Genomic DNA, 25,466 nt, shown 5'->3' with positions numbered 1-25,466 from the left:
AGATTCTTTTTTATAACGTTCGGATACGTGCACGCGCAAGGACCATGGTCTTTGTCTTGCGCGTGTATATTGTTTTATTCGAAGGACCAAGTGGTGCTAATTCCTGTAAATACCATCTAATTTTATTTTAAGTTATATCTGTCATTTTCTTATCCGCCGAAAAGGAAAGGGACGGGTAATCGACAAGCATAAAATTTATGGAACACACGTCAATTTTAAGCACAAATCTAAACCAACCGTCTAAAAATTTGACGTCAGTCAATAACCCGACACATTAATTTACCTATTCTTCCTAAAATTAAGAGCTGTGAATCATCCGTCCCTTTCCTTTTCGACGGATATGAAAATGACAGATATAACTTAAAATAAAATTAGATGGTATTTACAGGAATTAGCACCACTTGGTCCTTCGAATAAAACAATATACACGCGAATCGGGGCCATTTGAATATTTTGAATGGACTTGGTTTTATTCCAAAATAATGGTTATTGGAGCCTACTCTGTCTATGCTTTAAAGACTTGCTTGGAAACGTTTATATCTTCTTTATTGCTTTGCTTGGCTGGATCTTCAAGCAAATAAATAGGAATAAATAAAAACACTATATCTAATTCATTTCACTTTTATGATTTATTACATGAGATTATTTATATTCTACTTAATTCTATAATTTGAGATCGCCGAGTCGAGATCATTAATTCATTTTCGTTACAATAATTTGACTTAAGGAAATAAGTTAATTTTCTATATAAATTAAAATAAATAGGTACAGCCTTAATGTTTTTGACATAAAATAACAAAATTATTTGGTGCCAGCCTCACCAAAAATTTTGTTTCCTAAGTACTATATCATTGCATTGATTGTGGGTTGAGCACGTAAATACAGGGTGTTAGTGACATCGTAACGAAAACTTTGAGGGGTGATTGAGGACATGATTCTGAGATGATATCAAGTGGAATTTTCCGTCGCAAAAGTATGGAATTGAAAATAATTAAAAAAACACAAAAATTTTCAGGAATATTCAGACTGAAAATTCCACTTGATATCAACACAGAATCATGGTCTGAACCATCCCCCTCAGTATTCGTTACGGTGTCACTAACACCCATACCTACTTGTATGGCTACCGTATGTACTTGTGCGGGGTGTAAGTGACATCGTAACGAATACTGAGGGGGATGATTCAGCTGATTATTTTGAATTAATATCAAGTGGAATTTTCCTTCGCAAAAGTATAAAATTGAAAATAAATTAAAAAAAAAATAAAAAAAATCATGAATTTTGCGACGAAAAATTCCAATTGATATTAACTCAGAATCATGGTCTGAATCATCCCCCTGAGTATTCGTTACGATGTTACTAACATCCTGTATTGTGGTATAGGTAACTTCTAATTTTGTTTCCTTGCCGAATGTATTAGAAAATGGGATCCTTTTCTAGACATACCTATCATTTTTTGACGGTTATCAAATATAGGTTCCTAGGTATTATTTAAAAAAATATTTTATTTGTTGTCAGAGCGAATGGGGTAGTTGAGAGATCGGCGTTCGAAGTTGGGGTTGATCAACCTGATGTATTCGCTGTTGGGTGCGAATCCGAGGCCTGTGCACTTGCCGACTGTGGGGTTGCAGTAGTACCCGGGAGCGCAGCGCTGCCCGTAGTGGTCAAGGGTCCTCTTTTCCGTGCATTGCTCTTCTGGACCCTGAAAATATTATAATTTGTAACAATTACCTTATTGTAAGTCAACAGAGAAGTCAATGAGAATACTTATAGTGAGAGCCTGTGAGCACACGTTATACTTTGGTGTGGTTTGGACCCAATCTAGTTATAATCTAATGTCATTGTTCGAATCAAATCAAATATATTATACTTTATTGCACACAACATACAAAACAAATTTACACAAACGGATGATAGATACAGTACAATCTACCACACAACTTAAATGTTTTCATAGCATCACGCCTGTATCCTCGAAGGGTAGGCAAAGGTGACAGCTATGTATCCACTTTCATTTTACAGAGACAAATGATCGAAAATTCTGTCTCGGACGGGAATCGAACCCGCAGCATATTTTTTGGATTCTTGCGCTTTGTGTGTTTTCTCTAAGCGCTGAGCTACAAAAACAAATATTATATGTATATTTATTTCGTAATTAGGTGCCATCTAGGTAGGGCACACTTCTTCTTCTATCGTATGGGTTGTGAGGTGAATTATCAACCTCATTATTCCTGGTGTCGAAGGCCCGCTGACATGGCTCATGTAACGACTACGTACTTACATCAGTTAGTAGTAGCCGGGACCAACGGCTTATAATGTACTAAACTAAATAAAGCGCTAAGCTTGAGGCTGGTTAAGGCACTGACCCGATAGCAGTCTCGTCGGTTGCCGCACTTCGGATTGTTATATACGCCGTATTTGCATTTCTTGAAAGTCTTGCCCGCGCGCACAATGGGGCACTCTTCGCTGTACGCCAGCCAACTGATGGCAGACTGGCTGCAGACAGGACACTCCACCATCTCTATGCTAAAATAAAAGTAGGATAAAAGTTAAGCTTTACACCCTAGTGAGCACCCCAGATAACAAATAACTTAAATTGGGACTTGAAAACTCTGGAAAACTGTTTACCAATCTCCAATGGACCAATGTGAATAAATATCTGGGTAGATCTTCGTCCGTCTTCAAGATCTTGCCGCCAAACGTCAGATCCATTTGTCCGGCCAAATAGTTAATGCCATTTATAGCAAATCTACAATATATCTATCTACTCAGCCTGTATCCACCAACTGCTGGGTATAGGCCTCTGTTCTTTCACGCCATCCTTTCCGTTTCTGCGCAAGTCTCATCCATTGTTTTTCGGCATACCTCAGAATGTCATCCGACCATCGGGCTGCCTCGATGTTATTATATACCACCCCTTAGACACGGCTGCCTAGATATTATATACCATCCCTTCCCTAATGGTGTCCACCATTCCGTAACACCCTTAACCCATCTGTTGTCTTGACGAAAGACAGATGGGAGGAATGGTATCTTAGGAGGTCTTTAGGAGTGTAAAGGCTTACCCGTCGATGTCCCGCTCTGGTTCGTCGTTCTCGAGGAGGTTGCGCGCGTCGTAGCCTCGGTAGTGCGCCAGCGCACTCCCCGCGATCAGCAACACGTACACTAGCGGGTGCATCTTCTAGCAGAGTTCTACGCGGGACAAGAGAAGAAAAAACATTTTATAGAATTATTTGTACCACTGACAGCCTCCGTGGTCTATTGGTTAGAGCGTTAAGACCACGATCTGGATGGAGGTCCGGGTTCGATTCCCGATGGGGACACTGTCGAAATCACTTTGTGAGACTGTCCTTTGTTTGGTAAGGACTTTTCAGGCTTGAATCACCTGATTGTCCGAAAAAGTAAGATGATTCTGTGCTTCGGAGGGCACGTTAAGCCGTTGGTCCCGGATATTAGCCGTAAAAACACCTCCACCAATTCGCATTGGAGCAGCGTGGTGAAGTATGCTCCATACCCCCTCCGGTTGATTGAGGGGAGGCCTGTGCCCAGCAGTGGGACGTATACAGGCTGTTTATGTATTTGTTCCACTAGCGGCTGCAGTCTCCGCAAAATTGAGCCGTTGCGAGTTTTTGGTGAAAATTATGTTCCTTTTTTAAGCAATGTTACGATATATCTTTGACTACCGTTTATTGTACCTACCTATATTAAATTCCAGACCCTATTTCGCGATCACTAAGTTTACTTTTGCTTCTTTCATTTACTGAATGTTTGGAGTAGTTAAGTAAAATAACTTCACAATAGAAACGTCAGCGGCGGTACTCTCCTAGAGGGTTGAAAATATTCAAATTTTGAATTCTGCAATCGGAGACTGGGCCCTTAATTTAGGTACGCATTTTTATTGAATTTTAAGGCCCGTTCTCCCTACGCGTATCTATCCATAGGGAAGGCCCGTGCCCCTGCAGTGGGGACGTTAATGGCGAGGAATAGGTGTACTATATACTCCTCGGCCGACCCTTTCGGGGATACATGTATGATGCTATATCTATTGAATTTACAACTACAATTACATTGTAGAAGCGCCATTTTCTTTTCTGGATAAGTACCTATTGTAGATTGTACATCGTTACTTAGCGAGACATAAAATCTTAGTACTTAAGTAAGTAGTATTAATATCAGGTTAAGTTACTAAATTCCTAAATGCATGGGCTTCTGTAGGCATCGCGAAGACCCGTGTTACTTTAGCGATCGCTTCTTAAATCGCTCATTATCGCCTTAATGGGGTGAGCAGAGCGATGAGTAGGTTGTATTCTGAAAATAACCTGCAGCCACTTTTGATACGAAGTCCTAACATGGATATACGATTAAGTGTTGTGGTACCTAAATAAAGAACTATGAAGTCAGACATTACGCCGTAAAATTTCAAGATTTTCACCCGATGTCGCGGCGCTCTATAAATAATGTTCATTTAAATTATTTGTAATAGGTTATTCTTAAAAGCGTGGTCATTGTTATCTGGTGTGTTAGTGTTTATCTCCGGTCTCGTGTGGATTTATGAATGAAAGGCGTAGGAGTGGTGTAGGTAGGTATGCCCGTGACGTCATAGGATGTTTACGTGCCGTTGGCCACGATTCCTATCTGCTGTTCCAAAGGTTTTAAGTTCAATAATTAGCCGGGAAAATATTCGCCAGAAAGCTTGCCACGTGTGACATAAAGAATTTTAAACGTGCCTAAGATTTTCTCTAGAGCGACGACAATTTAGGTAGGTAAGTACCTAATAATATTCAGGGTGTTAGTGACATTGTAACGAAAACTTTGAGGGAAGATTCAGACCATGATTCTGCGTTGATATCAAGTGAATTTTCCGTCGCAAAAGAATAGAACTGAAAATACTAACATTTTCATGACTTTTCCGACAGGATATTCCACTTGATATCGAGTCAGAATCATGGTCTGAATCATCCCCTTCAGTATTCGTTACGGTGTCACTAACACCCATACGCACTTGTATGGCTAACTGTATGAACTTGAATGATGACTATCTGTATGACGATGGAAAATTCCACTTGATATTAACTCAGAATAATGAGCAGAATCACCCGCCTCAGTATTCGTTACGATGTCACTTACACCCTGTATATTTAATTAAATTGGATTCAAAATGGTAACATACCTATTACCTACATTAAGTACTTACATACATCTTCACCTCTCGTGTGGGTTGCAAAATCAATGACCAACCTCATCAACCCTGGTTACTATTGAGCCGCCAAAGGCCCCTGACATGACTCATGTAACGACTACATATTTACTTAGGTAAGAGTGACTGGGGATGCCGGGACCATACCCTCACGCTAGGATCATTCTTACTTTCGGACAATTAGCATCACCTAATTGTCAGTTGCAGGCTTATCAATCAAAGGTCATAATCAAACTAGGAACAAAGGAGTGACAGAATTGGCTTTTGATACACAAGAATGGAGAATACTAGTGTTGATGTTTTATTCAATTCGTTTAGATTTTTTTGTCTACCTAGTACTTAGAAACTTTTATGTAAGTATGGTACACTATTTTTACTTCAGTGACGTACATTATTATGTGGTTATTTGTCTCGGCGGGTGTGGCATGTGACTGTCGTACCTACTAATTATTCTGTAAGTATCGCTTTCCTTTCGTAATGAGAAGACCCGCCGAGTATAGAGTACTACATACATATATACATAAAATGCCTATATACGTCCCACTGCTGGGCACAGGCCTCCCCTCAATCAACCGGAGGGGGTATGGAGCATACTTCACTACGCTGCTCCAATGCGGGTTGGTGGAGGTGTTTTTATGGCTAATAGCCGGGACCAACGGCGTAACGTGCCCTCTGAAGCACGGAATCATCTTACTTTTTCGGACAATCAGGTGATTCAAGCCTGAAAAGTCCTTACCAAACAAAGGACAGTCTCACAAAGTGATTTCGACTATGTCCCCATCGGGAATCGAACCCGGACCTCCAGATCGTGAGTCTAACGCTCTAACCACTAGACCACAGAGGCTGTTCTAACTACATAAAATTACGCCTATTTCCCACCGCAGTAAACAGAGACTATGGAATTCCACTTGCTTCGATCCTGACTAACTTCTCTTGGTTCCTCTACATTCGTCAATCGTTTCATACGCACCCCGGTTCAGAGTAGATCGTCCTATACCTTTTCTAAGGACATCTCCAATTTCCTAAGTAGTATCTAAGAAATATTAAGAACTGACATATTGTTTTAATAGTTTATCTAGTTTAGGATACTCACTGTAAAGCGGGTTGCTCTTGTTGACCAAGAGCTAAGCTAGATTAGTTTGGCGACACAGCTTATTTTGCACAGTTTATAGTCTGCACACAACTTTGGAAAAGCTCACTTAGCTTAAGTCAGTCTCCTTCTGACATTAACTGAAGAAGTAACAGTGTAGTCAGTATTGAGGATGGGTCCTTATTCCATAACATTAAAGCCAATATAATTTCAATTTCTAATTTATTTGATAGAGAAAAGTATGATTTAACGAGTGAATTATGCACATTTATGATTTTAAAAATATAATCGCTCTAACTCGAGTCTCTTTTTAATTATTGCCATTTCTCCGATGACTAATACCATTTATTGGAAATCTATACCCACCCAGCAAATATAAATAAGGCGTGTTTTTATTTCACATGTCAGTGACATGGAATTAAATTTAAAAATAAAACGTCATTGCACCGTGGGCACACGCGTGTTGGCTGGTGTTAATTATATAAGGTTTCGGCAAGTTATGTTTACATTGCTGTTACTGTGTGAGATGTAAGATTAAAGAAGTACTATAAAGCATCATTGGATGAATTGTAGTCCGGATGAAACGGCAATCGTTTAGCCGTGTTGTAGCGAGAGAGAGGTGCGTGCGCGCCGCCCGCCCATAGCGCGTCGCCCAAATGCGCATTCATGTGACACACTTCGTCGAATACGGAGGTTTTATTACTAACTTCTTCAACGAAACAGTTTAAAAGGACTTTCTCAACAAATCGGACGTTTTGATCTGTGTGATTTTTATTGAGTTTTAAAAAGGAAATCGTCAAAATGGGAATGATTTCTCGAGTGCGCGGACGCATACGTAGTGACTCCTTCTCGAAGTTTCACACGCTGAAATCAGAGGACAAAATCGCTAACATCGGTATGTGATTTGTTTGTGAAAAAGACGCATGAAATTGAGGTCATGGAACTAACAGCATGTGACAAGTTAAACTAGTTTTGTATAAATCTGTATTAAGTAGATTTGATTATTTGTTTACCTACCTACTGATATATATTTTTGGGCGGTATTGTGTTTTTGTTTGTTTAGTGATCGATATGTTCGGTTTGCTTAAGGTTGCTGCACATCCTTAGTATACATTATAGAGTGTAGTAAGGATAATATATTTTTTGTGATAAAGCGTCTTGGACCCGCAATCATTAGAATAATTAATAATTATACTACCTACTTACGTCCGCTATGGTCTCGGTACCGCCTCTGTGGAGGGCCATAATGCGGAGTAGCGGATACCAGTTCGACAAATTGTTTCCAAACTTGTGTTGGAAAAAGACTAACGTACGTACTAAATAAAGAATGCCGAACTTTTAGGTTGCAGTTGTTATTGCTAAATATCACTTTCCTTTTCTACGACCATTATTTTGTTCTACGTAAGTTAATGATATTGTTTATGATCATAAGTTATTTTTGTGTCATTTCTACGCTGAATTTAATGATTCATTTGTTTACGTCAACACATTTTTAAAATAAATTCTTCGTGCGAAAACACCGTCATAATAAACGACACGTGTCGACATTTTATAACTACCATTTTATAGTTATAAAAGACTTATAACGAAATTAAAAAGTAGGCAAAAATAAGTAAAAAAGTAATAAGTAGTGAAGTATTTATAAGTTTTGTAGATCGAGATCTCTAGATAACTGCAATGAATAATCGTCGTGTCTATGAATATCTAAAGCTTTGTTTTTCGTGGCTTTCGCAATTTTGTTTGTCAATTGAATATTTATTTCGGGCTTTGTACCTGTGACGTGTTCTGTTTTTGATGTTACTGCTGAAAGTGGGATGCACTAGTTGGAATGTTACTTAAGTACTTTAAATAAAAAAACGCACAAGTAATTACTAACTTACAATTAACTTCTCAAGGCATGATTTTTATTTGGAGAACATATCTACCAGTTGTTAGTTATGTAATTCCTTTAGAGTTGAGATGGGTATAGGTATATGTCCCACTGCTGGGCACAGGCTTCCCCTCAATCAACCGGAGAAGGGGAATTGGGAGAGTTTCTACAATAAAAAGTATTTTGAGTTAAGCACAAAGAATACCGTTGCGTATCTCCTCTACTATAAACATCGCGATATCTATTTAGGAGAGCCTTTCTCCGTAAATAAGTAACTTTCCGTTAGTTATTTTCCGTCAGCTAGCACTGAATAATCGTAAAAAGTGTATATCATTCAATTGGATGTAGAATTGGAAAGTGATTCTATGCTGTTCTGGGAGCAAATAAAAACATAGAACACGTTCAGCTGCTTGTCTTCCCGGGCATGTCGTAAAAACCGACAGAGGGATTGTGTCCTCTAACATGATGGACTAATGTTATGGGCGATAGGCTGATACCTTATCACCATAAGGTTCATCATATCCAGCTTACGATAACGTATCAACAGTGGCTGCAAGTTGTCTTTGATTGCTTGTGGCTCTGCCCACCCCATTAGGGATTACGGGCGTGAGTTTATGTATGTATGTATGCATTAAATTGGACATGAAATAATAAATGCATCTGGATGAAAACAGGCCAAGGACTGCGGAAAATACGCGTCATTCGAAAAATATTTATGATTCACATATTGCAATGATGTTTTATTCAGTCGGGCTGTTTAATGGAAGATTATGGATTTGGTTAATTTGATTCCAGGTCGAGGTAATTGATTGTCTATTTGTAGACATTTTCCGGGGTGTGGTATGTGTAGTGGGGTGTAGTGGAGAGGCTTGTGCTCAGCAGTGGGATGTATAGTTTAATGTATGTGTATAGATACCTACTTAGTAAGTATGTTTGAGAATTAATATAATAATCTTATACTAAGTAAGTAGAGTTTGGAAGTAAGTACTTCAAATAAAGTGTTGTAAAGTAAGTTGGTAAACGTATTGAAAATGAAATTACAAGTTTACTGTCACTGAACAGTTTTTCACGATTCAAACATATCATCACTGGAAAGGCAAAATTCCTTAAGCGCCAAATAAAAAATAAGTAAATAAAATTTAAACGGGTTTTATTTGAAAAGGCATTTTGACGCTTACGTTATTTTGTCTTTTCAGTGACGATATAATTTTTGATGTGACTTTTTGTAGGTAAGTACCATTTACTAGCAAAGGTGCCTATTATTTTGTAAGTTGTTTGATTATAAGCACTAGCGCCACCGACAGCACATAAAGATAATTAATAATTAGTTGGTCGTAATTTATTTTATTTTGAGTTTTGTTTATTTGTTTTAGTTTTATTTAATTTTATTTTTGTTTTTGTTGCATATTTTTGTTCTGTAACTGTTTTGTTTATGGCGTAAAGATTGTTTTTTTTTTCATTTCGACTACAACAATGCGACTCTACCGACCGTATCGGACCGACTGCTTAACGTGCCCTCTGAAGCACGGATCATATTACTTTCGGACAATCGGGTGATCAGCTGGCAATGTCCTAACCAAACTACAACTACAAAGTAGTTTTGGTGATATGGCCCCATCGGGATTCGAACCCGGGATCTCTGGATCGCGTGCCCAGCGTTCAGCCACTGGACTACAGAGGCTGTTCCGACTATGTCCCAATCTGACTATATCCTACGTATAAACGATTATTGATTTAGATTTTTGATGATGTTTCAGTATGGCTGTTATCAGTCGTGCTGCTGTTGCCGTATTGGGCCCCGCGGGGCCTACTCCTTGCCTTGGGTGGGGCCTGGCTGATGGCAGCATACACCTGCCTGGTAGTGCCTGTGCTCATCTCCGCCAACTATCGCTACCCGGCGCGCTGGTACCCTGCCGTCGTCAATCTTGCCCGAAGTCAGTACCCAAGTATCTCATCTTTTAAGGCTACTCTGTCTCTTCAACTACCTCTCTCTTTCTCTCTCTCTCCTTAGCATTTAATTTCAGCTAACATTCCATCCGGTGGCGGGATCTGTGTTCCTGATTTTCCTCTTTCATATCGCTCTATCGGATGTTGTCTACGAAGACATTTTATGGGCTTACTAGACCGTACTTAAATCAGCCCAGGGGCTTCCATAATAATTTCGACACTAGGATTCGTGAGGCAGGTCGTTGACCTTACAACTAACACGAGAACAAACAAAATTACCCGAATAGGTCTCTGATGTCAGGACATTGAGTATTGCTGTGACCAGATTTGGAGGTTCGGGTTAGACAACATTACAAATACTTAAAAATACAAAAGAGAAATAGAAAGAGTACAATAGGCGGCCTTATTGCTAAGTAGCAATCTCCTCCAGGCAACCTTTAAGTATAGGAGATATTTAATATTATATAATATAGCGGGATAGTGCAGCATAGTAATACTTGTACGTATAAAAGAAAATGCGCCTTGACTTGCCCCCGTAAATTCTTGTAAATTCGTAGAACGTGGTATCCCACTTGGTAGAACGCTTGCCTCTCACTTTGAGGTCGCAGTTTCGAATCCAGTACAGGCCTAAACCAATGATTGTCGAATTTGTTTTCCGATTCATGTTTGGATTATAAATGATTATCACGTGATCAGCGGTGAAGGAAAACATCGTGAGGAAACATGTGGGTTTCCTTCCGAGAAATGCATTTTCGGAGGTATGTAACCTAACCTGTATTGGGCTGGTTTTCCCTTCGCGGGTCAGACCGGCAGTCGCTTCTGTAAAAACCGGTCCTGTCAAATCTTCAGGTTAGGTGAGCGAAACCTGTGAAAACGGGATAAAGCTCATCATCGTTTAAGAGCCACGCTCTTGTCGGTGTAGCATTCTCCATGCTACTTTTTAGGGAAAAATAGGGCAGTAGTTTCCCTCTTGCCTTCCGTCTTTCTTGGATAATGCTAGGGAGATGATGTTGTATCCGTAAATTCAATTTTTTTTATCCAGACACACGTAGTCCCGGCTACGTGCAACATTATTAAATAATAATAATAATTTCTTTATTCAGGTAAAAAGGCTACCCACACATTGGAGAAATAAATACATAATTTACATAATTTTTAATCGTTAAAATAATATAAAATAAATATAAGTGTAAAGTTAAAACTAGATTAATACTAAGTGTACAAAGTGACAAAAATTATCACAGTCATTTGCGATTCGCACTCTGGTGCACCTCCCGCCACGCTCTGTAGGTCGGGCTGTCAAAATAGACATTAAAACACTGCACAATAGTGTTATTCGAACTTCGAAATTAAAGCTAGGTACATAAAATAAGGCTCAAAAATAAGTGTAAAGTCTGTGAACACTAGGTGTGCCAATCTCCTGACCTATGCAAGTACGCTATACCAATAATGATGACATCTGTCTTCGAGTGGGCTGATTGTTTCAGAAATAGATGTTGTGGACGACTGAGTGACGAATCTAAACGCATTTTCGGGAACGTGGGTTTCCTCACGATGTTTTCCTTCACCGTTGAGCACGTGATAATAATTTATGATTTAAATATGAATTCGGAAACAAAATCATTGGTTTAAGCCTGCGCTCGGAATCGAACCTGCAACCTCAGTGAGAGCCATGCATTCTGATATGCTATAGGTGTTCAGAGACGTTTAATTCTACAAAACTCCTAAGTAATAAGTGAAACAGTTCCTAAAACCTAGTCAAATGAGATACTTTTTTCAAAACATTCCTCTAAGTATGGCGTTTGTATGAGAATACAAAATGGTGACGTCATTAAAAAACGTGGTACCTATCTACTTGTAGATCACTGATAAGTACCTAAACTTACTCCTTCAATCCCTAACGGGGTGGCCAGAGCCACAAGTAAACACAGAAAAACAATAGCAATAATATTTTTTTCAGAATCTTTATCATTGACCAAGTATGTTTAATGATGTGATTTATTGTTTTTAGTTTAAAAGTTTGTATAAGTTTATAATAAATAAATAAAAAAGTAGAAATAACAAAATAAAAGTAACGGCCTCCGGGGAACAGTGGTTCGAGCGTTGAAATCCTGGTGGGGGACACATCACAAAAACACTTTGTGATCCCTAGTTTGGTTAGAATATTACAGGCTGATCACCTGATTGTCCGAAAGTAAGATGATCCGTCCGTCGGAAGGCACGTTAAGCCGTTGGTAACGGTTACTATTTACTGATGTAAGTAGTCGTTATATGAGACCTGTTAGGGGCCTTAGGCGGCTCAATAATAACCCTGACATCAGGGTTGATGGGGTTGGTATTCCACCTCACAACCCATACGACAGAAGAAGAATTTACCAAGTAATCTAGCCTAAAACAAAGGAATACGAAAGATTGGGTGCTATAAAGTGCCAGAGTTTATACTGTGTGTGTTTATGTCGGGAAGTCAGGTCATTGCCGAGCCGTGAATGGGCGGGCGGAAACTGGCCGCCGGCCAATGCGTGTGCGTCAGTGATCTTTTCACTACTATAGCAGTTGTAGCATGTACACAAGTGGCGCGGGCGGCGGGTAAATTATGTATTTACTGCGGCAAAAATGATCGCATATTTTTGTTACTTTTATTGTTATGTTTTTTTATATTACTTACTTATACATAAATCGACGGTTGGTTGGTCGACGATTTCCCTCATTCAGCGCTTATCGGTATCGGCCCTCTAGGGTCGATTAATTATTTCACATTATAATTCTCTTATAATCCTCAGGCCTGTTGTCGCTCCCCATTTGTCCGGCCAAGAAGGTAATGCCATAATAAAACTACAAAAAGAAAATTCGTATAAAGAGTAAAAAACTCCAAAAAATAAAGAAAGTAAATGCCATAGTGGCAAATAAAATCGCTCCGCTTAAGGATGTTTGACGACTTTCCCTCTGCGCGCCCGGTAACAACATTGGACTATGATAATATAGTCACATTGTTCGCTTCTCATTTCGCAATGAAGATTTTTGAATACGAAGATGCACAACGGAAGGATAAGTCAATCGAAAAAGTTTATTTTTGTAAAATAAATACCTACATTTGAAAAATATTTTCGTACTGCAACTGAACACAGAGCTGGGAAAGCTGATGCAGGTTACAGCGTATTCTTTACCAAGTATTTTTAGATTTTTGTTTAACGACAATTCAATTTTATTTTATTTCAAAAAACGCTTTTTGATTCCTAGTTTGGCTACTATTTAATTAAATAAGTAGTCGTTACATGAGCCTTGTCAAGAGCTTTTTCTCTTGCTCTAGGAAAATTTCATTGAATCGAGTCAAACAAATAATAATAGGGTAGTACAAGTCAAATCAGTTATTTTACTAAACGTGGATTACTGTGGAACTTGTATGAATAAGCAACCTGTGACGTCATAGAAAAACGTGACAAAATGTCGCACTTATTATTATATTTTTCTTTATTGAAATTCATAAATACGTTAAATAGGACAAAGAATACGTTTTTTGTCCCCTTTAGATCTGTCTTTATTTAGTAATCAGATTTTTATAATTTACCTTTGACCTAGGAAACTACCTAATTCTACGCACAATTTGAGCAGTAAACAATGAAAAATAATTTGTTTACCTATTTATATTTGAATAAACATCATCGCCTGTAACAGTCGCATTTTATTTTGGATCGCAAAAACAGAGGCTTGCGTAGTCGCAATAACATGTTTTGCGATTTGCGACTATTTTAAAACTCGAGATTATGAATGGCACGCGCATATAACGTCAATACTGTGATGTTTCAGCTGTGGTATTTATATTTTTTACATTTAGATGGCGTTTGATCGGAAAAGCTTTCGCTTGGTAAGGTGAATGGTGAATACTCTTGACGGCTACTCTGTTATTGTGTGTACTTAAGTAAATAAGTATATTAATTTATCTCTCTTTATTTAAGAGCTGCGCTCTTGTCGGCGGAGTAATCGCCATTCCTCTGTTTTTCCCGAAAAATCCTTCATATTTTGATAAGACACGACCTGCACCTTCTCTTTATATGATTGGCCATCTGATACGATACGATTCGTTTATAAAAAACATCACAGGAGGAAAAATTGAAGGAAAGAGAGGAAGGGGTAGACCTAGGAGTACCCGAAAAACTTTCGATCATTACCGTGTCGACTTTAGTTAGGTAATTTAACAAATAAATACAATTAGAAGCGAGTCCTACCTAACTATAATATGGGGAACAAACATCCGATAAGTTACGATAAAAAATATAATTACATGCTATATCTATATTAAGGGGTAGTCAGGGACTTATAGTATAGTATATACGTCCTATGTAATGGGGGATGAGCCTATTACCACCCCCTATTAACCAGGCACAAATCCTGGAAACAACGTGATATCAAAATAAACATAAGATAAGCTCATGAATATATCCTAGTTGGGCTAGTGAGAGGTACATCCATCGCAAGATGAATTAAGTATTAGTGAATACTAGTGAAAATAAATTTCATTGTCGGCAAATAACAATAACAAATTACTTAAGTAGGGAAAAAATACGTTGTGACCTGCATCAGCTTTCCTGAGGGTTTCAGAGGAGTGCCTCACCGAACTTTTTGTTAGACCAACAAAAAAAAACAAATGCTTAAGTACAAAATACGTGCTAAGGCTGGTTTCTTACATACCCCTTAAAGTTATAGATTGAAAAAAGAAAAAGAACACCTCCAATAATGCGAATTCAAAGGCATTGATAATAAGTACGCATCTGTTCAAAAGCGTCGCCGCGGCGCATGCGATTTTATTTTCTCCGCCCATCCTGCCAAATAGGCCAAAGTCACCGAAGACATTATTCTAAACGTAAACTAAAATTATTTCAAATAAAAAGTTTTATGAACGAAATAAAAATAAATATTTCTTTTGTTGAAAGTCTTTGAGCATAAAATGTCATATAAAAGATTTCAACGCGCTGCAATCGTCTTGTTTTTAAAATATAATATTTTTATACTTAGAAAAAAATATTGTTTGAATTTTAATATTATTTTTAATCAATAAAACTACAAGTCCTTCATAAATAAAGTCATGCTCGTAAGTCCTAATGGGCTGGACAGATCCACAAGCAATCAGAAGACAAATTGAAGCCGCTTGGTACTGAAGTTGAAGATGGATTATTTTCAGTATGGAAAGTACCGTTATTAGATAATGCCACACTAACAATACAATAACATTGAAAAATTAAGCTTAAGTACATAAAATTACAAAACAGAAAGATAAAATATTATGATGTCGGTCGATAAGCGCGGAAAAGTCTATCGTCGTCGAAAGTCACATGGCGATGACGTCCCTCCTCAATAAATGGCCCTCACTCAGGATAGCTCGCGACCTGAACCATGACCCTCGCATTCTGTGGGTTCAGATTTATTGCGGGTCTATTAACTTAGTTTGAAACCACAAACTAAAAACGCGCGCCTTCTCGCTTGCCTCTTGATTGGCTGTATGCAGCAAGCATTAGGCTGGTTCGGCAGGTAATAATGATATCATAGAAGAACGATAAACGTAAGGTAAAAAATAAAATCGCATGGACAGGATGAGAACCCGGTGGTTTAATGGCTAACACACTAGTCCCGGCTTCTCAAAAGCTGCGGGTTCGACTCCGAAATAGACATTTTCTTTTTGTGAGTTCTTCTAAGCACGAAAGAGTGCTATAGGTAAAAACAAAGTCCTTTACACGTAATGTAATAAATAAATTAATATACTTAAGTATAAGTACCTATTTATAACAGAACATCACTGATTGAGAAATTGGTCGTTGTGCTGCGGAACGGAAGGCGATTGGGGCAACCACCGTTCTATACGCCCTATCTATGGAGTAATGAAGGCGATTACTCCATCGACTCTTAAATAAAGAGAGAGAGAGAGAGAGAAGTATTTATAAGTTTTAAAGTAATAAATAACGACTTACCAGAGCTATTGAGGGGTTGTTATGGTTCTGCGGGCGACACTCGGCTCTGAACTGATTTCTTTCAAGAAAGGGTGGTGTTTATATACCCGCCACTGCTAAAACACCACAGCTTTTCAAAGAAGAACGACATTCTACCATAAGAACAAATAAAACAATTAAAAATACCACGTTAGGTTTTGGGTTATCCAGCTTTTAAAAAGCAGGTAGGTACCTAACAATACGACATGTTTAAACAATAGTGATAGGTAGATAAAATACGTTATTGAGCACAATGGACACAAAATACAGAGATAAGGACAACATAATACGGAAAAGCACAACATGCGGCCTTATTGCGCATGCAGCAATTTCTTACAGGCAACCAGGCAGGCAGGCTTGTGATGTACAATGTCACAAGATAAACACATCTAACAGGCTAGTTTCCTTCTAGTCAAATCTCTACTACTTATAGTCTTTTTACTAAACGTCAAAACACGAAATTACTATGCAATTTGTATGAAAAAGCACCCTCTGACGTCATAAAAAACATGATATAATGTCGTACTTATTATTACGTTTTCTTGATTAAAATTCGTAAATAAGTTAAATAGAAAAAAATGAAAAAGTTTTTCGATAGTTTTAGATCTGTTTTTATTTAGTACTTAATCAGAATTTCATAATTTATCTCGAACCTAGTAGACGACCCAATTGCCTTAATTCTTTTTTTGACGTGACTTATTGTATGAATGCCGCATTGGGCAGTAACTACTTGGCCGGGCAAATGGGGAGCGCTGAGAGCTGCGGCTGCCACCTGGTAAAGCCGTAATCGTTAATTTGATGGCTATACTTAACCATCAACCCTGGTGTCAGGATTACTATTGACCCGCCAAAGGCCCTTGACATGGCTCATGAAACGACTACTAACTTGCATCTGTAAGTAGTAACCGGGACCAACAGATTAACGTGCCTTCCGAAGCACGGATCATCTTACTTTCGGACAATCAGGTGATCAGCCTGTAATGTCCTAACCAAACTAGGGATCACAATGTAATTTTTGTGGTATGTCCCCACGGGGATTCGAACCCCGAACCTCCGGATCGTGAGCCTAACGCTCAACCATTATTAGACCACGGAAGTCACTACTTATTACTGAATATTGTTTGTCTTGTAGAGTCTAATATAAAAACGCCGAAACATTAATAACTTAAATCTCTATGGGCACTTTTAATTACTGTTCTATAGTTTATTATGGGATGAAATCGTCCTTATTTGTTGCGAAAATGCAAATGAGAATCGAGGCCCACTGGGCAGCAATGCGGTGGACAATCAGAACTGACAGGCGCCCACCAATGTCTCCAGCCACCAAGGAAAAAATCAAGAAAAAACCTCTATTTGTTACTAACTAAAAATGTACTTACCTACTTTTTTATGCAAAGTATATTTGCTATAGAATTATCTGGATTCTATACTTAAATATGGTCGTACTTATTGGTTTGGGTCACAGATATCACGGCCGTCCAGGATTTTTGCTTCTTGCCCCAAATCTACAATAAGTCACGTCAAAAAAAATAATCGTTTGATCTCATTTAATTTGTTTTGTTTTCTACAAAAAAATATTGTAAAAATAAGTATATTTTTACAATATTTTTTTCCATAAGTACTAAATCATGCTTGTTTATTGTTACAGGAGCGGCAAACAGACTGCGCGCGCCGGTCGCGTGCGTGTTGAGTGTGTTGAGGGCTGTGTACGCGCCGCTCGAGCGAGCTGAAAAGCTGTTCATACAGATGAACAATCTATCTACCATGATCAGCCAGGTGAGAACACCTTCATAAGATATTTCTGTTGTTCCTAAATCATTTTGGTATTGGTGTCTAAAGTTACCAAAATATAACAGGATTGTCAGACCACCGCTCATTACATTAATAGAGACATCCTAGTAACAACACAAATTCATCACGATAAGCGGTTCAGACGATGTCGACGGTATACCTGGGATTTTTTTATTTTTTGACGTGACTTTTTGTAGATTTGCCGCAGATGGCATTACTACTTACATACATACATAAACTCACGCCTATTTCCCACCGGGAAAGAAACTAAAGAATACCATTTGCTTCGACACAACTACATTACTTTAACTACTTAAAATATACTTGGCCGGATATATACCCGGAAAGTTTCTTCTGTTTCCGATTCCTTTAGCTTAGTCACCAGAAAATGTTCGCACTAAATACCAATTACATACTTAGGGTGAGTGGTAAAAGTAAACTTATATTTCCAGTTGCTGATCTTCACGGCGTGCGACCGTCTGTTCGTGGCGCAGGGTCGGCTGACGTCACTGTACTCGCTTATGTTCTACAACGTGATCACCTACTCCGTCAGCTACGTGCGCGAGATCTGCACCAAGGAGGACTGGTCCCCTTACGTCAACGTCACGCGCCACTCCCGCGTCAAACACCTCGCCATGTCCGCCACCAAGATCGTCCTCGAGTGGACCAAAGCCGTCACCTTCATTGTCACCATTACCTTCATCCTCCTCACCTTAGGACTCGAACAAGGCCTGGAGCACTACCGCCCCACAATCCTCTACACGATTATTACAGGAACCTACTATTTACTATCAGAAAGAACGTTCCTGGAACTTTGGCCGACAGCGTTATCGGCTATGAAAATTGAAAGCTTAGAAAACATGGAGGCATTGTACAGCGGTTTCTGGGCGCGAGCTGTGACGACGAGCTTGGCTGTGCCGTTAGTGCCAGTACTAGTTTGGTACGAGAGGTGGCGGCTAGCGTTCTTTGTATTCTACGTATGCGTGTTCGTCCACGGGAGGTATAGACTTGGCGAGGCGCTGGGGAAGCTGAATGAAGCTCGTGGGTCGCTAGCGAGATTCCGCCGCGCGACGCCAGAGGAGCTGTCTACCCTGGAGGACGTGTGTGCTGTCTGCCTGGGCAGCATGCGGTCGGCGCGGGTGACGCCCTGCGCCCACTTCTTCCACGCAGACTGCCTGCGACGATGTCTCGCCGCCTCGGACCGGTGTCCCATATGCATCAGACCATACGTGTTCTGCTGATGTTAAAAAATACGACTTATCGATAAAGACTGTTCGGATTCACGATGGGTCAGTCGGGAATTCGATGTTCGTTTTCGAATTGTGCTCGACTGAGTGTTGTGATGGCCTGACGAAGGCGCTAAATGTTAGAGTAAGCTGCATGACACAGTATTTTTTAATTTTTCATTGTATCTGCCTGCCTAGTAACCCACTGAAAGCTTTATTAGGATGTAAATATTAATTATTAATAGGAGCACTGTAGTTTTGTCGTAGAATATTGTTCACATTGTCGTACTTAAATGTAAATAGTTTTAAATTCTAACCGATAATTTTATAAAATTGTATTAGTTACTAAGCTGTAGAACCCAAATCATTATTCTGGGGTCCAAATAAATACCGTATTTTGTAAGGAAAACTGAATAAAATTAATTTGAAGTAGGTACCTAAGTATTGTTAATTTTGCCTTTCTGTACCTAAGGATATATTTTTCAGTTTATTATATACCTACTTACCTATTCGCTCAAGATAAGGTATCTACCTACCAATATTGATACAGAACGTTTAACGTTAGTGTTTGCAGTTTATATTACTATGTACGATCAAAAATAACACACTCTCACAGTGTTTAACACCGCCAACATACACGTACTTCACAAGAGCTACGAGTAGGTAGCAACATTAGGTATTGTATTAAACAATAGGGTAGTTTCCAACTAGTCAATTCAGTTACTTTTTACTCAACGTCAAAACACGAAATTACTATGGAATTTGTATGAAAAAGCAACCTGTGACGTCATAGAAAAACGTGACAAAATGTCGCACTTATGCCATAAGTGCGACATTTCGCTTTGTCTTTATTATAAGTAAGTAATTCATAAATAACTTAAATAGAAAAAGGAACCGTTTTTGGTTACATTTAGTTCTGTCTTTATTTAGTAATCAGAAATTCATAATTTACCTTTGACCTGGGAAACTACCCAATTCCAGACTTACACACAATAAAATATACAAAGTTCCTATTAAGTACATAGTCTATTTCCGTTTCCACTCTGATACGATCCAAATTTCCCGCCAAAACAGGGCCCCAAAATGGCCGCGTTGCCATGACATCATGCGGTTACGTCACGTAAACAAAACCGGAGCTTATCTACGTTTGCTGTCCCTGTCACTCAAGTAGCGCGACAGTTCATGTTTTCTTTCTGTCCTTTTCCCACGATTTTACGTGATACAAGAATCTGAATAGATTCTTATTGGAGTGAGTTTAGTTGGGAAATAAAACTGATTTTAACTGATACACCTACTTACGGGATTGCTTTACGCAAGATGTATGTAAGGGATCCTTTTTATTTAAGTATTTATTATTATTATTCGGTAGTTAGGTAAATTTGCAACTTATTTCTTTTTATTAGTAGAGTTGAAGTTAACACAACTTTGACTAAAGTATGACGTGACCGATTTATCATCAACTGACATAAAACAATAGGAACTAAGTAAGTATTTATTTAGCGCAAAATTCATTATTCGTTTTATGAAAATATTTAATAAATATTTGCAGTTATTATTATTAAGAATCAATCGCTGTAAGATTTTCTTTTTCCGTTCTCTCTGCCTTTTCTCCTTATCATGGTATTTTTTCACAAGTCATCCTCCTTTTTCGTCTTCCGCTCCCCCTATATCCTATAAGCAGTCCTCGAGTTGTTGCAAATTTTCCTTAGTCCATGTCACCACGCGTATCAAGACTGAAATGCCGTAACTCACATTGAATTCTATTCGAGCCAGTGAGCTTGCCATGCGTGGTAATATAGGCGTGTGACTTGGTTAAAACTCGTTATTATCATGTTATTTTTCGGTCACACAGTTGTTTATCAATGAAAATGTGAATTGTGCAGCGTGCTTTTGCAAGAGGAGTTTATCTTGCCGACGTTTTGTTGGATGCCACTGATAATGAGGTTAGTACTGTTTTATGATGCTGTGTGTTAATTTTATACGTTTTAGTTTTATTTTTAACAGGAAATATATAATCTGAATTAATAATATAGGTAGGTACTTATTACAATATGCGTTTAGTGTCGTATACTTCTAAAAAATGTATATTTGGAAATGTGAATATTAAATAGAATTTGCCTTTATTAATTAATTCGATGTTTTGATTTATTTTTTGCGATCGGTATCACGGTACGGAGACAAAGAAAAGGGGAGCTATTAAAGAATTCATAATCTTACATTCATTCACGCCCATAAATCCTATTGGGGTAGGTTGAAACTGATTAAAGCGGTCTGTAGTGGTGACAGACAAGTTAGGTATATATACCCTGTAGAAGCTTCCTAAGTATTTGTCCGACTAAATACGCCATTAGAGGCTTTACAAAATGCACGTCAAAAAAACAGTGAAATTCTTTAGTCGACTCCTGCGACTTACGCCATGATAAGCATCGTGAAAAAGATAAGCAGTGGTTTTTAAGTTGGTTACAATCATGCATGAAGCGGTTCCTTATTTTTACAAACAGATAATAACTACAAAAAAAAACTTACGATTTATAGCCCTGATAACGATATTGTTTTTTATTGTACCTACCTATAAAAACGTAATAATTATAGACAATCATAATGGAGTTATTGTTCATTTGCGAGTCGTCTGTTTTTGTTGTTTCTGACAAACAACAAGCTAAACAACAGAGTACAGTGGCAGAAAAGATGAGAGGCCTTTGCTCTGTAGTGGGACCGTGACAGCGAAATCAATATTCGCTTTTCAAAACAAAATAATAGATACGAAAGTCAGTCAGGATTAGTTCACATCAATGCACAAAGAAGAACAAGAGCGGGAGTGATCCAATCCGGGAAACTTGTAACTCTAGGACTTTTGTCTTCTTCTTATTGTGTGAGTTGTGAGGTGGAATACCAGCCTCATCAATTTATGATTGTGATGAAGCCGCCAAAGGCCCCTGACATGGCACATGTAACGATTACTCACTTACATCAGTAAATAGTAACCGGGACCAAAGGCTTAAGCCTTCCGAAGCACGGATCATCTTACTTTCGGTCAATCAGGTGAACAGCCTGTAATGTCCTAACAGTCCTAACCAAAGTAGGCACCACAAAGTAACTTTTGTGATATGTACCTACCGGGAATCCCAACGCTCAACCACTGGACCACGGAGGTCGTTACGCGCCGCTTGACGCGCTGCTTAACGTGCCTTCCGAAGCAATGGACATTTGTGTGAACGGGTTTAGGGTTACAAAACTTACCGATGCAGGAACGCTTTTCATACGGTACCTCTATGTGCATTGAGCTTTACTGTAGGACGTTAAACCCTCTGACCCCGAGGTTGCAATAAAATGATATCTGCATTCACGTTTCATACACTTTTGGGCCCCAGCCAAAAGTGCCGGCGACTGTGTAAGCTTACAGGAAAAATATGGAATACCTACCTTTCCTTTTCTTCGACGTTTGATCCGATATAAATCCAACCCGGATTCTTTACTTTGGTGGTAAGGGTATCCAGGGTATAGGTACAATCAAAGAGCAAAAGTTCAGTCACTGGGCCGTGGTGAAATCATGAACCATTAATTGTCGTAATTATAAAATTTATGTTTTTATAGGTGTCTTTACAGAAACGACATGTAACCAAGGGGTCTTAAGTGCAACCAATTAATTTATTACTTTGCAAGAAACTGATTGGACTTTTGCAGCTTATCGTACCTACATATAACTTTTTATATTTTTGAGGTTTTTTATATTGTACTTAGATATTTTTTTTACATGACTTATTGTAGATTTTCCGCATATGACATAAACTAAGTATGCATGGTAGGTATTCATTATTTGACTAGAAAAATGGGGAGCGCCGAGGATTATTTTGTAAGATTACGTCTCTATGCATTATACCTAGTGAACGGCCTGTGGTCCAGTGGTTGAGCGTTGGACTTACGATCCGGAGGCCCCGGGTTCGAATCCCGGTGGCGAGATATTACGAAAATCACTTTGTGATCCCTAGTTTGGTTAAGACATTACAGGCTGATCACGTGATTGTCCGAAAGTAAGATGATCCGTGCTTCGGAAGGCACGTTAAGCCGTTGGTTCCGGTTACTATTTACTGATGTAAGTGAGTAGTCGTTACGTGAGCCATGTTAGGGCCTTCGGCGGCTCAATAGTAACTCTGAAACTAGGGTTCATGAGGTTGGTATTCCACCTCAGAACTTACACGATAAGAAGAAGATTATACCTAGTTTATGTTGTGAGACAGACCATACGTGGTATATTTTTTACAACCGTACATACGAGATAATCGTGGGCGAACTACCTCTATCGTAATAGGTACCTGGGTCGTTCTTCTTTTTTATCGACAATAAAAAGACATTTTCCCAATTAATCGGACTTAACATCTTTAAAATTATAACGGCAATAAATATTTTAAAACATCATATAAAGATCTGTCCGTAGAGGACTATTTAGTGGTTCTCTTTATCTTGGTAACATACTTTTCTCTGCAGGCGCATTCCAAAAAATATTGTGACAGAGTGGCCCTTTTCATCGGAGACAGCATTTCAATATACCACTCTGTCACAAAATTTTGTGAAAAACAATGAAGCTACGTTAATAACTAATTGAGGAACCGATTAGTATTTTGCTTGTATTTTGAGTATAATAAGATAACTATATTTTTGGACAATGAAAACATGAAATAAAATTCTAAAACATAACTTATTAAAAGCAGTACGTAAGACAGATCATTGTCGATAAAAAAGAAGAACGACCCATCTACCTATTTGTACAATACAAGAGTCCTTGAAATTGTCCTTCACCTCGGCTTATCGACGACTAAGAGGCACCAGTTATAGTGGGTTGTAAAATGCAAATAGGAAACTGTATTTTATTTAAGTACAGAATAAACAGCTTCAGTGAATTTTGAAAACACGTACCACCTTACAAATAAAAAATAAACCAGGCATGAACGTAGGTTTTACAGCAGGGTATTTGACAGCCAAGCAAAGTTCAGTCGAATTGTATGATAAATGGATTCAATTTTGCTTGGCTGTCAAATACTTAAACACACGTTCATCCCTGGTTTATTTTTTATTTGTAAGGTTGGTAGAGTGAGCTAGAAAAATAATTCCTTATCTCTGTGCTATGTGTGCTTATAGTACCTACTAAGCATAAGACGTAGTAATATAATGTGTTCTATGGTAAAAGCACAAGGAATAGAAAAAAGAGGTTAGCAGGGCCAAGGGGACGCGCCACGCGTGCCATACAAGTATAAGCAAATAGTTCACAAGTACCTTATTTTGCACTGCACTCATCCGCAAACTTTACAGCGCACGGAGCTCCGCGAAAATAATGTTAAAAAGGTCGAAAGGCAGCTAAGCTAAAGCGAAATCTAACAGACAGCGCCAGTGCTGTGAAGTAAACCCCACGGTTCCTGCCTTCCAGCCCCAGCATTTTCGTTGATTGTTCATAAAAAAATGCATTTTGCTCGGACGAGCTCTTTAGGGACTGTTTTATCGATAGACACGTAAGGCGCTAGTTATTCAAAATCAGTTATTGGCACTAGACGATTTATTTATTTTTATTTTATTGTTTATTGAGAAAACCAACAGCTTACGATCTTTCAGTCCAGACGGTTTTCCCCACATTGATCTTAGGTATTATTACGAAGTATTATTTTTTTATTGTATGGTACTTAATGGGTAAACATTACTTATAATCTGGTGCTTTAAAAAAAGAACGGGTGCAAACAAACAAAAAAAAAAAATACAAGAAAAACCCCGGGTCGAAACGCTACCGGGACCGGTGCTGTTTGCATTGAACAATCATCATCACTAATTTAAGAGCCACGCTCTTGTCGGTGTAGTATTCTTCATGCTACTTTTAAGGGAGAAATAGAGCAGTGGTTTTCTTTCTTGCTTTCTGCCCAACATTGAGCAGTACTTACTCTTAAACCAAAATGCATGAAATAATAAATCGTAAATACGCGAGTGTTATTATAAAAGGTGAATATAAAATGGGAGATTACGTCATCCCAGCTAACGAGATCACGAGTAGAAATACGACTGTTGACTCGCTACATTAATAAACCTATAGCCACACTCGCGCCTCTGTAGATTTTGGAGTATTGAGTAGGTTTCCGCATTATAAACCCTGATTGTATAATACAATACTTACAGAATTTATGTCCATGTATAAACCCTTTAGGAGTCCGCTCTGTCTACAGAGCTTTGCAAGACGATTTGTAGTAAGGTGCTTCTCATATGACGGCACCGCGCATCGACACGATCCTTTGTCGATTGGCGGTGAAGCGGTCACCAACGTCCCATTAGGTCGTGTACTTGGTTCAAAATAAATTAAAAAAATCTGATTCCTAAATAAAGGCAGAGC

The 25,466-nt window shown here is 38.6% G+C and overlaps 3 protein-coding genes across 4 annotated transcripts in view; 2 read left to right on the top strand and 1 right to left on the bottom strand.

Annotated features, from left to right (window-relative positions):
- Positions 1-1,328: 1,328 nt before the first annotated feature.
- The window catches only part of LOC126374844 (uncharacterized), a 26,115-nt gene continuing 1,977 nt past the window's right edge, over positions 1,329-25,466 (bottom strand). Inside the window, exons 1-4 of one of the 2 annotated variants that reach the window (XM_050021590.1) lie at positions 16,065-16,160; positions 3,066-3,192; positions 2,367-2,526; positions 1,329-1,702 (exon numbers count right to left, since the gene is read on the bottom strand). In XM_050021590.1, the coding sequence (XP_049877547.1) occupies positions 1,505-1,702; positions 2,367-2,526; positions 3,066-3,178 (471 nt within the window). In that variant the 5' untranslated portion in view covers positions 3,179-3,192; positions 16,065-16,160 and the 3' untranslated portion in view covers positions 1,329-1,504. Of the gene's footprint in view, positions 1,703-2,366; positions 2,527-3,065; positions 3,193-16,064; positions 16,161-25,466 lie in introns of those variants that run through there. The other variant, XM_050021589.1, reaches the window with a different exon arrangement.
- On the top strand, positions 6,945-19,535 carry LOC126374834 (uncharacterized). Its single transcript, XM_050021571.1, has 4 exons — positions 6,945-7,182; positions 9,915-10,091; positions 17,731-17,858; positions 18,326-19,535. The coding sequence occupies exons 1-4, from the start codon at positions 7,089-7,091 to the stop codon at positions 19,112-19,114; spliced, it is 1,188 nt and encodes a 395-aa protein (XP_049877528.1). The 5' UTR covers positions 6,945-7,088; the 3' UTR covers positions 19,115-19,535.
- The window catches only part of LOC126374832 (uncharacterized), a 25,715-nt gene continuing 21,100 nt past the window's right edge, over positions 20,852-25,466 (top strand). The window contains exon 1 of the mRNA XM_050021566.1: positions 20,852-21,042. The gene's annotated coding sequence lies outside the window, so the exon portion shown is untranslated. The remainder of the gene's footprint in view (positions 21,043-25,466) is intronic.

The sequence above is a fragment of the Pectinophora gossypiella genome, chromosome 18, assembly GCF_024362695.1.
Source record: "Pectinophora gossypiella chromosome 18, ilPecGoss1.1, whole genome shotgun sequence".
Taxonomy (NCBI): Eukaryota; Metazoa; Arthropoda; class Insecta; order Lepidoptera; family Gelechiidae; genus Pectinophora; species Pectinophora gossypiella.
The sequence above is the reverse complement of the archived record's forward strand: the minus strand, read 5'-3'. Positions and strand labels throughout refer to the sequence as shown.

Bases quoted from the DNA above. Each gene is read 5' to 3' on its own strand.
- LOC126374834 (XM_050021571.1), top strand. From the start codon at position 7,089: ATGGGAATGATTTCTCGAGTGCGCGGACGCATACGTAGTGACTCCTTC. The intron at 10,092-17,730 runs GTCAGTACCCAA...TTATTGTTACAG, and splicing joins CGTCGTCAATCTTGCCCGAA to GAGCGGCAAACAGACTGCGC. The intron at 17,859-18,325 runs GTGAGAACACCT...TTATATTTCCAG, and splicing joins TATCTACCATGATCAGCCAG to TTGCTGATCTTCACGGCGTG.